The 15,000-nt window shown below is 37.3% G+C and overlaps 2 protein-coding genes across 3 annotated transcripts; one reads left to right on the plus strand and one right to left on the minus strand.

The window, feature by feature from the left end:
• Positions 1 to 658: 658 nt before the first annotated feature.
• LOC140933877 (retinoid-inducible serine carboxypeptidase-like) lies at positions 659 to 3,215 on the plus strand. Its single transcript, XM_073383543.1, has 2 exons — positions 659 to 1,078; positions 2,078 to 3,215. Exons 1-2 carry the CDS (start codon positions 673 to 675, stop codon positions 3,052 to 3,054), a joined length of 1,383 nt encoding a protein of 460 aa, XP_073239644.1. The 5' UTR covers positions 659 to 672; the 3' UTR covers positions 3,055 to 3,215.
• A 331-nt stretch (positions 3,216 to 3,546) lies between these two features.
• LOC140933878 (palmitoyltransferase ZDHHC16-like) lies at positions 3,547 to 14,669 on the minus strand. 2 transcript variants are annotated; one of them, XM_073383545.1, is made up of 11 exons: positions 14,348 to 14,669; positions 12,970 to 13,161; positions 11,582 to 11,639; positions 10,826 to 10,874; positions 10,430 to 10,458; positions 9,359 to 9,492; positions 8,747 to 8,812; positions 7,135 to 7,341; positions 5,531 to 5,601; positions 3,963 to 4,043; positions 3,547 to 3,885 (listed from the first exon to the last, which is right to left on the minus strand). In XM_073383545.1, exons 1-11 carry the CDS (start codon positions 14,483 to 14,485, stop codon positions 3,852 to 3,854), a joined length of 1,059 nt encoding a protein of 352 aa, XP_073239646.1. In that variant the 5' UTR covers positions 14,486 to 14,669; the 3' UTR covers positions 3,547 to 3,851. The 2 variants fall into 2 exon arrangements, with proteins under 2 accessions (XP_073239646.1, XP_073239645.1); XM_073383544.1 differs by lacking the exon at positions 3,547 to 3,885 and having other exon boundaries at positions 3,900 to 4,043.
• Positions 14,670 to 15,000: the final 331 nt, after the last annotated feature.

Here is a 15,000-nt window from a genome sequence, read left to right on the forward strand (position 1 = left end):
CGGTTTTACGACCATAGTATCCATCTGTCTGATCTGTGATGTGATTAGTCCGATAAACAATCACCGACGTTTGAGATCTAGACTAGGGTTTTGTGAAAATGTGTTTTGATGGTTTGGTATGCGGTTTTCGGTTTTCAGATCGAAATCTATCGCGGTTTTTTCGGTTTTGGGTAATTTTTAGAACGGTTTTTCGGTTTTTTTATAGACCCCAACGCCCCCCGACCCCCCCCCCCCCCCTCTTTGGATTGAACAAACGAAAACAAATAAACGACAGACCAAGACAGTCTTAGAGTTTGGATTCCACGCCATGGATTCCGGATTTCAGGTACTGGATTTCTAGCCGGAGAAAACAGCCGACGGAGGCGTCGCGAAATGTCGGCTGTTTTCAGGCAACTGGATTCCGGACTCCACAAGCAAAATTTTTCCGGATTACAATGAGATTATCTCAGTTTTGTTATTTTATAAGTGAACATTATTTTAAAAGTACAATGTATTCATTATGTCATAAATAAAACTGATTGATGAAAGTGACGTTTGAATTAAAGCCAATTTCTTACAAAGGGTCGCAAAGGTAACAAGAAATTCTTGCGAGCGTTCATATAGCTTGGGCAACCTGTGCCCGTCTCAGATTGAAAAAAAAAATAGCCAAAAAATGCACATGACAATCTCGTGATGCCATTCTTGTCTGGGTCAGTCATGGCGAAGAGAGGTTTTCTCGTCCCGATTGCTGTGTTTTCCTTGTTCTTTTACCTTGCTGCATCTTCTCCAGCTATACCAGACGAGGACTGGAATTATGTGAAAGTCAGAGAAAACGCGTTTATGTTTTGGTGGCTTTATGGAGCTCACACCACTCAATCTCAGCGCCTTTCGAGACCGCTCATCATGTGGCTACAAGGAGGTCCTGGTGGTTCGTCTACGGGATTCGGAAATTTCGAAGAACTTGGTCCACTAACCGTGAACCTTACGCCGCGAAACACAACTTGGCTGCGAGCCGCTAATGTTCTGTTCGTCGATAACCCAGTGGGGGCAGGCTACAGCTATGTCACTGACAAGAGTGCTTTTACCACAAACGTAACAGGCAAGTGTCTTCTGCAGTATATAATAATTTAGTACCAGTATTCAGTAATCCGTTGAAAATGGTTGTCTGTTCGAATACCACCTAACCTTGTACAAGTAGAGGCCTCTTTCAAACCAATTTCGGTCTGCTTAACTTGTTTGCGGAAAAGTGGTGGAATGGAGTTAGGGTGCGGGGGGTCGGGTGGGGTTGTGATGTTGTGATGCGCTTCGCTACTTTAGGTTTCATTTCTGCCTGTTAAATTTCTCCGGGTTTCAGAGCTACTAATTTTTGATATTTTCCAAATATGATACATTGTTTTTTTTTTCCCAATAAATAATACTTTTAAACAACTTTGCAAAATGTATTCTGCTGACGAGTAGGATGGAGTGGATGTTTCATTGTGCGCTTAAAAAAATTTACATGTATCATTTGTTTCCTATAGGTTTAAAACTAATACTCGCCAGGATTAGGAAAATGCAATTTTTTTAACTGCCAAATATGAGCTTGCCAAGGACTTCAGTTCTTTATAGAATTTTTAGGTTCTTAATGTACTGGGACAAATTATTGTGAAATTCCATTGTAGCTTGCAGAACAGGCGTAGTTTTTTCAGGTTTTTCAGGCAAGCATGGAGTGCAAGATATACATGTCGGGGGAAGTCACAGAAAAAAATTATTATTTTTTCCACAGTTTTCCCCCTTTGCAGTGTCTCAGTTTCTCCAAGCCTACCTTCACTAGACTAAAAAATGTGTAAAATTAATGACTGTTCATAATTATTTGGCAGGGCATATTATGCTTAACATATGACATTGGCTTCATTAAGAAAATGTGCATAAATTCTGAATTGAAAACAGCTACTGATGATACAGGCTACCCAAGAAAAGACTAAACCTGCACAATAACAGCCAGTATAGGTAAATGTATCATTGATCATGAGTAGTAATAATACATAATGATGTGACTCATCAGTCAGACTGTAATCAATGGATTATTATGGTGATTGAGCATTCATATTCTTCATAGGGATAGCAAATGATCTTGTCACTCTGTTCAAGGCTTTCCTGGATAAGCAACCTGTGTTCCAGGAGATACCTTTTTACATTTTTTGTGAGTCTTATGGAGGCAAAATGACATCAGCTTTTGGTGTGGCTCTATATCAAGCTATTGAGGCTGGAATCATCAAATGCAACTTCAAAGGAGTAGCTCTAGGAGATTCATGGATTTCACCAGTTGACTCAGTGGTAACCTGGGGACCCTATCTTTATGCTGTATCACTACTTGATGATAAAGATCTGAAGTTAGTGAACAGTGCAGCCCAAGAAACTGCTGATGCTGTTGCCAAGGGGCAATATGAAAAAGCCACCGAACTCTGGGATAAAACAGAGGCTGTCATTGCTGAGAAAACTGACAATGTCAACGTGTATAACATTCTTCAACACAATACTCCAGCCTTCCCCACGTCTCAGTCCCTAAAGAATGCTGTCCTTGATCGTTTATATAATCGCCATGTTGGTCTCCTCCATGCTGACCCCTTGACAGAACTCATGAATGGACCAATCAGAAAGAAGTTACGTATAATACCTGGAAATGTCACCTGGGGAGGCCAATCTGGTGAGGTCTTTACATATCAGTCAGAAGATTTCATGAAGCCCGTGATATCTGATGTCAGCAAACTTCTGAGTTATGGTCTGAAAGTTGTCATCTATCAAGGTCAGTTGGACATGATCTGCGATACCCTAGGCGCAGAGAAGTGGATTGCAAAACTTGATTGGGATGGACTACAAGAATTTCAAAATACTGACCGAGTGCCACTTTATCCACCATCTGGCCAGAAGGATAGGCATACAGGAGCATTTTACAAGGCTTACAGGAATTTAGAACTTTATTATATCCTTTTGGCAGGGCATATGGTTCCTTCTGATAATGGTGAGATGGCTTTGGAAATGGTTGAAAGAATAATCAATCAAGATAATAGCAAATCAGCACTACGACTCACATAAGGCTGTTTACAAATGCATGCAATGAGTTTTTTTGTGCTCTAAATAATAGGTGCTTATACAGTAGTTGCATTGCAACTGTCTCACACACATCATAAACATGAATTCAAGATCAAGAGACTAATTCTACAATCATGCCAATAAATAAATGTCAGTTTAATCAAGCTAACAGCGTTTTAAGTTTCTAACCATATTGTTTTTAGTCATGGCCGACCTCTAATGTTGCGGTTTCTTTGTTTATTTATTATTTTTTAAAACCACTATTTTTTACCAAAAAATTGATAAGTATACCTTTACAATTGATTCTACATAGCTAACTCTAATAAAAATAAAAATATTGATTTGTTGGTTATTTGATTGCTTATTATCATATCGTAGTTATTGGCTGAAACTTATCATACTCTAAGGTAAAGGTTACAAGTACAAGTTGTACATTAGAAAAATAAAATTAGTACCATACCATTGAATTCAGAAAATTAGAACCTCAGAGCTTATATTTTTTTAAAATTAAAAAGGCCCTTTTGAAGGGCTTATTTTCAGAGGGCCTTATGGGGGCCCTGTATTACGATGGGATCTACTTTTGCCAGGACTGTGACCTTAAAATTGGTAAAAATTGTACAACAAATTAACGCAGCAAGTAGATTTTTTTGATGTCACAACAATGTAAGAATTACGTAAACTTTACAAATAAATAATCTTTATTTTAAACCTCAACTTGGACAATATGTGCTTTGAATGACAGACCAATGGCGATGTTGATTTCTACACAGCACACTACTGTCTTTTGACTGCAGTGAAAATTATGGTACAAACAAAATATTAAATAATCTGAAAAAATCCAGACAAGGAAAACTACACATAGTTTAAAATAATTTTAAACTATGTGTAGTTTTCCTTGTCTGGATTTTTTCAAATCGTTTGGTAATGGGTGCCATGAGATTCCATCCCCATAAGGAGGGTGTGTGGAAGGTAGCAGAATACATAACCAAGACCTAGAAAAAGAAAATACAATAATAAATAATTAGTGATCAATTGATAATCAGATATTAGATTGTATTTACAGACATTGCCGATCCTTACATAATTATTATGTAAAGATCGGCAATGTCGGTAAATACTGTCAATCTAAAATCTGATTATCAGTCACTTATTTGCCCTAAAACATCTGAGCTGAAGGATACAAGTGTCACTGGCAATATGAGGTTACGTGGTTAACCATAACATCGTAACAAGGTACTGTAACAGTGCTCGAAATTAACTTTTGTGTGTGGTCTTCCGCAGGACCATTAGGATTAAAATTTACTGGTCCATCAGCAAAACTACTGATCACTCTTATCATTTCCAAATTTTCTTTTGAATGTATGCCATTTTGTGTCTGCAAATTAATAAATGAAACTGAAAATATCAAATAAACACAACCATAGTGTTTATTTAGCCGTACATATCTGCCAAAACAAGTGTCTTACAGTATGTCTTTCACTGACTTCACTGGCCTCATGTGCTTTCAGGCTGTCTATTTGGAAATTTAATATTCATTCGGATCCTCAGGGAGTATTGCATGTTTCTCCTTTTTCGGGAATTCTCTACAAAACTTGCATAACATTTTTTTTTTCTGTCAAACCTCAGCCATTTTTATTCATCCTTCTCAAACTCATTAATAATTCATTAAGAAAATACAAAGGAAATTAATGTTTAATGAGTGTTTGGAAATCGGATGAAACACTGCTTAGTATTTGCATCCTTAATTTCTCCTTCAAAAATGATTTTGTTTGAGAAGAAATATCAAACATTCGACACAGTGTTTCATCACCAGATGAAACACCTCGAAGTTCGTCAAAAATACTCCGCTGCGCGTCGTATTTTCAACTCTCTTCTCGGTGTTTCATCTGGTGATGAAACACTGCATCTCATGTTTGATATATTACTTCCATGCCTTCTGGAACTTGCGAGTTTTTTGATCAAAGCAGGTGTTTAAATTCTGTGTTAATTTCTTTATTATCTGATGATTTCTTTCCTCCAAAGAAAGAGTACAGTTAGCTTTGCACTTGTTTCCGTTTTAACATACTTTGGCTCACGTTTTGATTCACCAAAGGACGATAGATACGGACCTTCGAAAAGAAAAGCCGCCATCTTGTATCCAACAGAGCATTTTGTTTCAAGTAGAACCCAGACTTTTATTTGGCAAGAGAATGCCAAACACTTTTTACCTGTTTGTTTTTTAAATGTTTGCCTTTGGCTTTCTTTCAAGGCTTTTAGCACTTTTTAGTACGATACAAAAAAAAAATAACATTATCGTATTTCTCAGCAGGTGATGACTTTACTTGTCCAGAGGACTAGTGGGGAAGAAAACTACTCGTTTTCGGAATTTTTTTACTTGTTTTGGACTAGTGGACGACCGTTAAGTTCGAGTACTGTGTAAAATAATAATTTATTATGATTATTTTTCAGTTACGTTGTATACCCAAAGGTTTAAGCTTACCTTCCATTCACAAGTCCTAAAAGCATTTTCCAGTTATTCCAAACCCCAAAATTATAGGGATTGTTAAAAATCTGGCATCAAAAGAAAAATATATTTTGAAAATAAATAAATTGATATTTATTATTAAGATGGTTAGTGTACAATCAAGTCTGATCACAATGCACACATCCTGGTAATGAGGGTGGCAGCTAAATTCCAAGCAAAAATATATTATTTACACACGTCTTACAGAAATCATACTTATCCAGGCAGAGCTACAATATTATTTTGTAGTCAGGCCAACAGTTAGCCAGAGAAAACAGCTGACATTTCATGACAACACTGCTGGTTTCCCTGCAAAATGACGTGTGAGAAACAAGTGAAGAATTCTGTACTGAGGATAAAGTATCACTACCCACATCTGGGTAGTACGGTACTGGGCCCAGTTGTTTGAATGCTGGTTAGCGCTAACCCAGGGTTAAATTTTAACCAAGGCTTCTTTTTCTTTTCATCAAAAGCACTCACTTGGATAATTTTCTATATTTTTTTAGAGTATCCAATCATCAAATTGTAGGCAAAGAGAATTAAACTGAATTTGTTTTTTAAGCTCTCATATCTGAGTTCAAATTTCGCTCTAACCCTGGGTACCTTAACCCACCTTCGAACAACCTGGCCCTGGCGATTGATGATGATTGATGAAGCAAATTATCAAGTAATCAGAGGCACTACCCAGATCTGGGTAGTCAGATGCATCATCAGCATGGAATTTCTGCACTTGTTTCTCAGATGTCATTTCAGGGGGAAACCAGTGGTGGCATTGCCAAGTGACTGCTGTTATCTCAGGCTAGACAACAAGTGAGAGCATTTCTGGAAGCAAGATAATGTGCAAGTGCAGCAATTTCCTAATTTGGTAACTGGTATCTGTCAAGAAGTATGGTGCAGCCTTGTGGGAGATAAAATTAGCAATCCAGGCTTGAATTGCACCATTGTATCGATCCTTACATTAATTATTTTATTACTTAGATTTGTTCTTCAGTTCTATCTTGGTACGTGTGCACGCACCATTTTATTTTGTGCTCATGCATTATATATTTTATTGGCGTGTGCATTTAGTTCATAACGTCTTAATTTTACTTTGTGATATTTTCCTCACTTTATAATTATGTGTTGTCCGTGACTGTGCTCACATTGTGGGTGGCTCCTCCTAAAATGTTCTGCAATTGGTATTGGATTTATAATGATTTGTAATTTGGAGCCGAAACCAATTGTGGAATTGCACACATTTTAGGCATCCTACTGATGAACAGTTACGACACTTAATTTTTTTTTTTTTTTTTTTCGCAACTACTATAATTTGCAGCCTGTCCACTTCAAATTTCTGAGGCTGCATAGAAAGCCAGAAGTCCATGTCCAACTTTGGCCCAGGAGCTCTCTATCTGTGGCACAGGATTGAATGGGTTAAGAATGCAAACTTAGGATCCCAGAGGTGCCTAGTCTGCTACACAGCCGTTTTTAGGTGCGTGACGACACCAAAAACGGCTATGTAGCAGACTAAGAGGTGCCTGTACAATAACACATTCACGGAATGCATATTGGATTTTCAATTGGTGAAGTTTATTACTCACCAAACCTTTTTTCCGTAATCTTTTTGCTTCATCTCTGTTAGAATGCCATTCAATTGATGTCTCTCCATAGCTGATTAACCTACAGTGCCATCCAGTTAGAATTCCAAGAGCTAATGTGACACTAGAGCATAACATGAAAACAAAGAGGATGCATCGATGTTCTGACTTTGAAGCACTTTCTTCCTTATAGCGATAAGAACCAGCTGGCTGAAAGAAAAAGTCAGTAACATCAGGAATTCTGCAGTACTTGTTTTTTAGTCACTCTATTCAAGATGCACATGGTCTTTGTAATACTGGGCAGAAAATCTAACCTTGTGAACAAAATGCAAGGAATTAGAAGTTAAATAATTTCTGTCCACGGTTTTTTCATTATTTTTACGTACTTTTGTCTGCATGAAAATTTATTGGTAGTTTTGTTTACTGCATCTTTATCTTCTTTTCATGAGACAAAATAAACTCTCCTTGGTTCCACCTAAATCAAGTTAAGATCGTCTTTTGGGTCAGACATCAAACTTCAGACACATCGAACCAATCAACATGATCAACTGAATCAGACCTGTAATAATTTTTCTTCCCAACGACAGGGCTTCTGATATTTCGCGCGGTCGCGGACCCGCGAAATTCAGGTATTTCCGCGAAATCCCTCGAAATCCCCCAAAAAACGCGAAATACCGCGAAATCCGCCAGAAATATTTGCAAATACATGTCGGCAAAACATATTTAATACTTATCTTGGCTATAAGACCGGTTTTATTCACCCCAAACGTCCAAATTTAGCTTGAAACTTCGTCACTGCAACGAGTAAACAACGTCCCAAAACTACCAGGCGTTTTTAGATGAACGTTGCGAAAAACTGGGCACTAACCATAATGTTAATGGCTTTAACATTCGCTTATTTCTCGAGCGAACTGTTGTTGAAAGAGCAAATGATTATCCCTGTTTAAAAAAAACGTTCACCAACGCTGGTCATATCGACGCAAAATTGATCAACTTTAGCAAAATTTGCCAAAAAAACCCCCCAGCGAAATCGGCTGTTTTTTACTGATTGTTTCTTGGCGAAGTTTCCCGCCCCCGCCCCCCCCCCCCCCCCCGAAATTTCCCGTGAAATCGGCCGATTTTCCTAAGAATTTGCCCCTGAAAATCCTTCGAAAATTGACTATTTCCCGCTGAAATCCCGCGAAATGGGCCAATTTTTCTGCGAATTTTGACTTTTCTCCCGCGAAAATCGCCCGAAATAGGCCGATTGTTCAGCGAATTTTGACTTTTTTCCCGCGAAAATCCCGCGCAATCGGCCGATTTTCCCGCGAATTTGCCCCTGAAAATCCCGCGAAATTTTGCTTTTTTTTCCGCGAAATATCAGAAGCCCTGCAACGAGGCTAAATAAACACCATCATGCAAATTTTTAATTTATTAGTTTAGTTTGTCGCATACATGTGATGATCTTTGTTTGCCCGGGAGATGATCTTCAGACATTCAGATGGATAGAACGTGTTGGACGATTCAGACTCATCAGACGAACTTAACTAAGCCATACGCCAAACTTTTCTTGTTCACCTAACTCACTAAGTTTGGTTTGTCTCATGAAAAGTTTGACGTTTGGCCTAGGCATTACCTTGACTCTTGAAGATACATGTAAAAGAGTTGAATTATTTTTCCCATTATTAATGCTTGCCCTTGACTGAAAAGCAATAAACAAGAAAATTTAGAATAAATGTAAAACAAATTAATATTTTAGAAACCAGCAGTCTAAAACCTGGACAAAAATGTTAAGAAATGCATCTTATACTGTATGTCTTGCCTCAATTTAACAATACAGTTCTTAAAGTACCAATTATACAATGCAAATAATTCCCCCTTCCTAACCAAAAACAATGTTTAAGTCCTGCTGGATCATTTTTGTGTCCAATGAACAACATTGATCAGGGCAGGGTGGGTTGAGGAGTCACAGGGGGCCAATTCTGCAGCAAGGGCATCCTGTGGGTAAGAAATTGTCAATTTCTTTTTAAACACCTCTTCGTCCAAGAATGTAGGTACAAAAACACTACACTTTTATCAGTATTTTAAGCCAGCTGGAGAGATTGCTGTAGTTTCAGACATATGAGGAGCCTGGTGGTGTTAGCTATTCTATTAAGGGGAGATTCAATTTTTTCGCAAAACTCAGACACCACTTCAAAAAGTTATATACAATGTACAGTAAAACGCACCATGCAAGTTTTAAACTTACCCAGTCATGGAAGAAGTGCATGATGAACAGATTTCTAGCAGAAACAGTTACATACAGGGTTCCAAGACACATAAATATACAAAATAATATAAAATGTTGATGATTAAAATGACCAACACAGTTGTTTATCCATGCTACCAGTAAGTGTCAAGGAAATTTCAATAATTTAGTGCAACTGCAGTCAAAACGTATTTAAAATAAATGGCCTATTTTCAGTGATTTATTGACAATTTTGTCAAGTAAGATTCAGGTAACTGGTGCAAAAATAGAGGGTGGCAGCTATATGTAAGTAGAAGAGTGCATATTTATTTTTAATCAGTTACTTGTATTGGTTTTACATAACTTCTTTATAAAAATATATTATAAAGTTTTAGATAGGTACACATGTGTAATTTACCTGAGTGCCAAATATAACATTGCTAGATGTACTTTTCCCATCACAGCCTCTAGTGTATAAGATGGACACTTTTAATTACATTATTTTACATTTTTTCCACCTTTACATGTAGATCTTTTTCCACTCTTGCTCCCCATTTGATGGATATTATAACATCCATTGCAGTAAATAATGATAACATACATGTGTAATTTACCTTTCTGATATTGCCATAGATTTCTTCTGAACTTAACAGTCATATGATTGGTAAAGTATAAAGTTTATGTGGGCCTGCTGTGGGAGACAAGGGATGTGGAGAATCAAAATACACTTCAACTCTCCCCTAACAGACACCCTGATAATACGGACAGCAGCTAAATCCCAGGCAAAAATAAATTACAAACAAGTCATTTGACTGAAATAAACTCCTGCTATTACGGACTCTCGCTAACAAGGACCCTACTTTGAGGTCCCTACAGTGTCCACTATAAAGGGAGTTGACTGTAGGTTGAAATCGTTTTCACCTGAATTTAATTTGTAAGCTACAACTTTTTATAATGTCAAGTAATGGTAGGTTTTAGTGCTGGACTTATCTTGACTGAAAGTGTCAATTGATTTTGAAGCACCATATTCTTTATCAGACACACATGAAATGATAATTATATTTATTACAAAAACTTCGCAATAAAGGATACGACAGTGGTGATCCATCTTGAGAACACACCTTTAATAAAATAATATATATCCGATTAAATATTATTGCATTGGTCATATGATGATTGTTGAGCATGATCAGTTTAGAGGAAAGTGAAGAGAGCTAAATTGACAGTACAAGAGCAACCATGAAAACCATTAAAAGCACAAAATTTACAATGACTGAAATTTGCCCAAAAACCAATTCTTATGTAGGGGTTTAATTTATGGTTGTTTTAAGGTATGTTGCTTTTCCAAATTTGACTTGAAGTTCCATGACATCAACATCAGTACAAAAGGTGAAATTATTATAAATTACTATAAAGGCCATCAACATTAGAATTCAATTATTTGTGAAGAAATTAAAAGATGAGAAGGAAATGACACAGTTAATTCACCTTTTGCATATTGAACAATGGTGGGATCTTGGAGGTTTAATTTGAATACCTGAAATAAGTAATAACTTACAGTCAAAATTATTTTGATTATACGCTATGATATCACAGGCAATTACGTAGTCCACGCTCACAGCATAGCCCTCTCCTACAGTCAAGGTAAATACACTGGTGGATTCAGGGGAGGGGTGCAGGAGGATGCCCGGAACCCCCCTCCCCTCTTATTTTTAGACCAAACTGAGACCTGAAGGGCCAAAACTGCCCCCCCCCCCCCCACCCTGTTCCCCCATATAGAATTGAATAGAATAATACTTCATTTAAAGACGGTAAAATTCATCAGGAGTATAAAAAATTTTAAATAAACCTAAACTACCCTAAACAATATGCAAAACTATCTACAACTAACCTAACTAAGACCTATTTTTAATGAATGCTGTGTAGTCACAGTACCTAAAAAATCAGAAATTCAAATGAGCCAGTCGTTTAAATAGACTTTAAGATTTAGCCTCTCTCATATCACAGGGCAGGTTGTTCTAGAGAACTGCTCTGCTATAACTAAAGCTGTTCTTCATGAAGTTAGTTTGCAGGAACGGGTTAATTAGGTATTGCTTCATATCTTGCTGTTGTAAGTTATAGTTTGTCTTTGGTTGAAATTTTAGTTGCCTTTGTTTCAAAGTCATTACTAAAATTACCATACTCAGAAAAAAAGGAAAACAAAATTAAACCACAACATACAAATGTACATAATTTCTTACTTACATTTTTTACAAATAGAGTATTTGCCACTTTTCACATTTTCTAAATTTGAATTTGAATCCTGAAAGACAGCAAATATCTCATTAAAAATAATTTGTGAGAAATCATTCATGATGAAGTTATGCTTATATGAAAATCACACACGTATAATGTATATGTTGTACTTAATTTTTTATCTCAGGTAATTATTGTTTCTCTTTTGTTTTTGGGTATGGTAATGTATGCTAACGAAGTTGAAACAAAAGAAAAATAAAAATTACCTGAGATAAAAAATTAACTACAACATATAAATGAACTGCGGAGTGAAGTGAAGTGACAGAAGATCATCGCAGTTATATGCACAACTTTTGAAGTTGCAAAAAGAAGGCCTGAAAAAAATTCAGACTTGTATGTGATTTGAACCCTTGACCTCTGCAATGCCGATGCAGCACTCTACCAATTAAGCTAACAAGCCAACTGAGAGCAGGTCATTAAATTGGTTTGTTCTAAACCCATGAAAGGATGATGATGAAGTTATGAATATATTGAAATCATATCTGTGAACTGCGGAGTGAACAATAATTATTATTATTATATGAAAGAAGATCATCGCAGTTATATAGTATGCAACTTTTGCAGTTGCGAAAAGAAAGCCTGAAGTTCACATATAGGAGATCCAGAATAGACCTTTGACAGATTATAGTATGATCCCCACAATTTCCTTGAGGATAATGAAGGATCATGTCAAAGACTTTTAAAAGATACTTGCCTGCAATGAAGATCTTTCAAAGATCGTTATATAGATCCTTTAAAGATCCTTAAAATATGCAAGTTACAAATTCCTCAAGGAGCCTGACAAAGATCTTTGAAAGATCCTTATAAAGATCCTTTCTCTTTGCAGTATCCTTTATAAGGATCCTTGAGGATCCTGACAAAGATCTTGTGAAGATCCTCGAAAGGATCCTTTTAAGATCTTGCAAGGATCTTTGCTAGGATCTTCATAAGATCATTAGAAGATCCTCATGAAATCCTTAAGGATCTTTTGAAGCTCCTTGTCTTTGAGGATCTTTGTCTTTGTAGGATCTTTGCAGATCAGCAAAGATCCTACAAAGATTTTCACCATGGAAGGTTACAGAGTGCGGACGACAACGATCAAACATTAAAACACTTCTGCTCCAATGCTGTGCTTTGTGTAAGATTCACATGATAGATGGTCAAAACATGCGTGATCAGATTATGAGTGATAGGAAGTCCAAACACAAGCGATCAAATTGCGTTCTGTGCATTTCATTCATTTTAAGTGGAAGTCCAAACAAATTAATGCTGGCTACATACATGCGATGCATGTGTAACAACAACCTGAAGATTAGGATTGCAGGCTCCTCTTGTTGCCTACAATTGCGTGGTCGTACCTGGAGAGCTCTTCCTGGTGATGTAAAGACAGCTTTAAAATAATGGAAAACAATGTTGATGAGTAGCCAATGAGCTGTTGCAATGTGAAGCACAATCCATGGTGTGGTGTAGAGCAGAATAGCAGGCAGCAGAAATGAATACCAAATAACTACTACAGATGTTGTTAATCCTATCACTAGCAGCACAAAAGCCTGCAACATGAAAATAACAAGTGGGGGCTTTCAGTCATTTCCTGGATACTTCACAAGGCTAAACTTCAGGTAAAATTGAAGGACAGCTACAATCAGGGACAAAAGTAGTTGACACACTTGTTTAGAACGGGTGCTTTTATCAAACATTTACTTCATTTATTATTTCATTCCTTTTAAACGCCATAAATCCCCTCACCCCCTGAATCAATGTTGTCTGAAGTAAAAGAAAGAGTTGAGGGTCCAAAATACAACATTGATTTTGGGGGCGAGGGGTGGAGGTAGACAGGGGAAGGGGATAGGTAAGTCCAGTATTCAAAAAGGGGCCATTTTGCGGAAGTGTCTCAACACTTTTGTCCCTCATTGTAGCTCTCCCAAAATATCTGTCCGCCGTCTGTTGGTAGATGACTGACAACAGACAGTCAGCCAACAGACAACCAAGAGTTGACTTATTGTGGTTAAACTGTCGGGCAGCTGTTAAATAGTGATAAGATTTTCACCATTTTGAGATATTGGTAACCATGAGAGTTCATACTAACCAACTACATAAAAGATAAAAAGATAAAGTTTCAGTTTCTGTTTCTTTGAAAAAAAGGGGGTAGTTTTAATCTGTCAGCCCACTGTCCAAGAGCTGTTGATCGTCTGTCAGTGGACTGTCAGTCAACAGCTGGTGAGCCATCCATCGACAGTCTTCTGACAGATGGACGGATTCTTGGGGGAGCTGTTCTTCAATTTTACCAAACTTCATAAATTAAGTTATATAAATCCACCCCAGGAGGCAGGAAGGGGTACTTTAGGACTTTTTGGGTGGGGATGTGCCACTGGGATCCTGGAACCCTTAACCTATACCAGAGCTAGTTCAAGTGAATTTTGATACCCTATCCTAGACTAAACTCCCCAAATCCCCCCTATCCTAGAGTAACTGTTTTCAAGAAACAACTGAGGTCACTAACACTGTCCAGCCAAAACAAAACCGACTTGATTTTTTTTTTATTCTTGAGTAACAATTCCCAGTTTCCCTAGTCTAGACTAAAATCTTCAGCCAATTGATCAGTTTAAATGGAAAATGATAGTAACAAAAACGCGCATTGTTCATAACACACTACACGCATATTTATTCTGACTATTTTATCACAATGTCACTGCCTCCTTTTTTAGAATGAATTATTTATAATGGGAACTCACTTACCGGTCCAAGGATCCTAACAAAATGATCAATTACCCAGAAAACAGGTTCGAATACGGTGTCAAGTACAACCGCTCTAGAAGTTTCACTGTTGAAAGTTAGAGACCGTAAACTGAAAAGTACGACTCGCAAACGTTGCATGGCGGTGCTTGTGCTGGCTTCTCTCGCTTCTGATGAAGTAACTACCCTCCCTTAAGATCGAAACCATTTTGATGCCATGACTAGTGTAGGCAAGGAAGAGTTAAGAAAACACACTTGAATAAATGCTAAATTCTTTCATAGTCGTGACCTCCGCATTTTTCTCCTCTGGCCGCCATTTTGAATTCCGGTTTTTTTCCCAGGGGACTAGGGAGACTTATCCCGTCATTCGTAGCGCAATATGAGAGTTATTTGCCTTCATGAATTCATAAAACTTTCATGAAATAAATGAACTAAAACGCGTAAAAAAATAATGTAGGGGTACTTTGGTAGATTCCGAAGTTTCAGTTGGCTTTTTCGACACACACGCTTTGGGACCCAGACAGTCTTTATTACAACAAAAACACTTAATGCTAGTACTCACACCAGAGACTGAACTGATAAAAACAAATACCTAAAACTACCGAGTCAAATTATCAAAAAAAATACAAACAACCCGAACAGCCTGAAACGACAAA

This window comes from Porites lutea, chromosome 4 (assembly GCF_958299795.1).
Source record: "Porites lutea chromosome 4, jaPorLute2.1, whole genome shotgun sequence".
In the NCBI taxonomy this organism is placed as follows: Eukaryota; Metazoa; Cnidaria; class Anthozoa; order Scleractinia; family Poritidae; genus Porites; species Porites lutea.

What these genes read in the sequence shown, in the direction of transcription:
- LOC140933877 (XM_073383543.1), top strand. Translation starts at nt 673, where the DNA reads ATGCCATTCTTGTCTGGGTCAGTCATGGCGAAGAGAGGTTTTCTCGTC. An exon ending in TTTTACCACAAACGTAACAG is followed by an intron (nt 1,079 to 2,077) that starts GCAAGTGTCTTC and finishes TATTCTTCATAG; the next exon opens with GGATAGCAAATGATCTTGTC.
- LOC140933878 (XM_073383544.1), bottom strand. Translation starts at nt 14,485, where the DNA reads ATGCAACGTTTGCGAGTCGTACTTTTCAGTTTACGGTCTCTAACTTTC. An exon ending in ATACTCTATTTGTAAAAAAT is followed by an intron (nt 10,875 to 11,581) that starts GTAAGTAAGAAA and finishes TACTTATTTCAG; the next exon opens with GTATTCAAATTAAACCTCCA. An exon ending in TGCACTTCTTCCATGACTGG is followed by an intron (nt 8,813 to 9,358) that starts GTAAGTTTAAAA and finishes ATTGCTTTTCAG; the next exon opens with TCAAGGGCAAGCATTAATAA.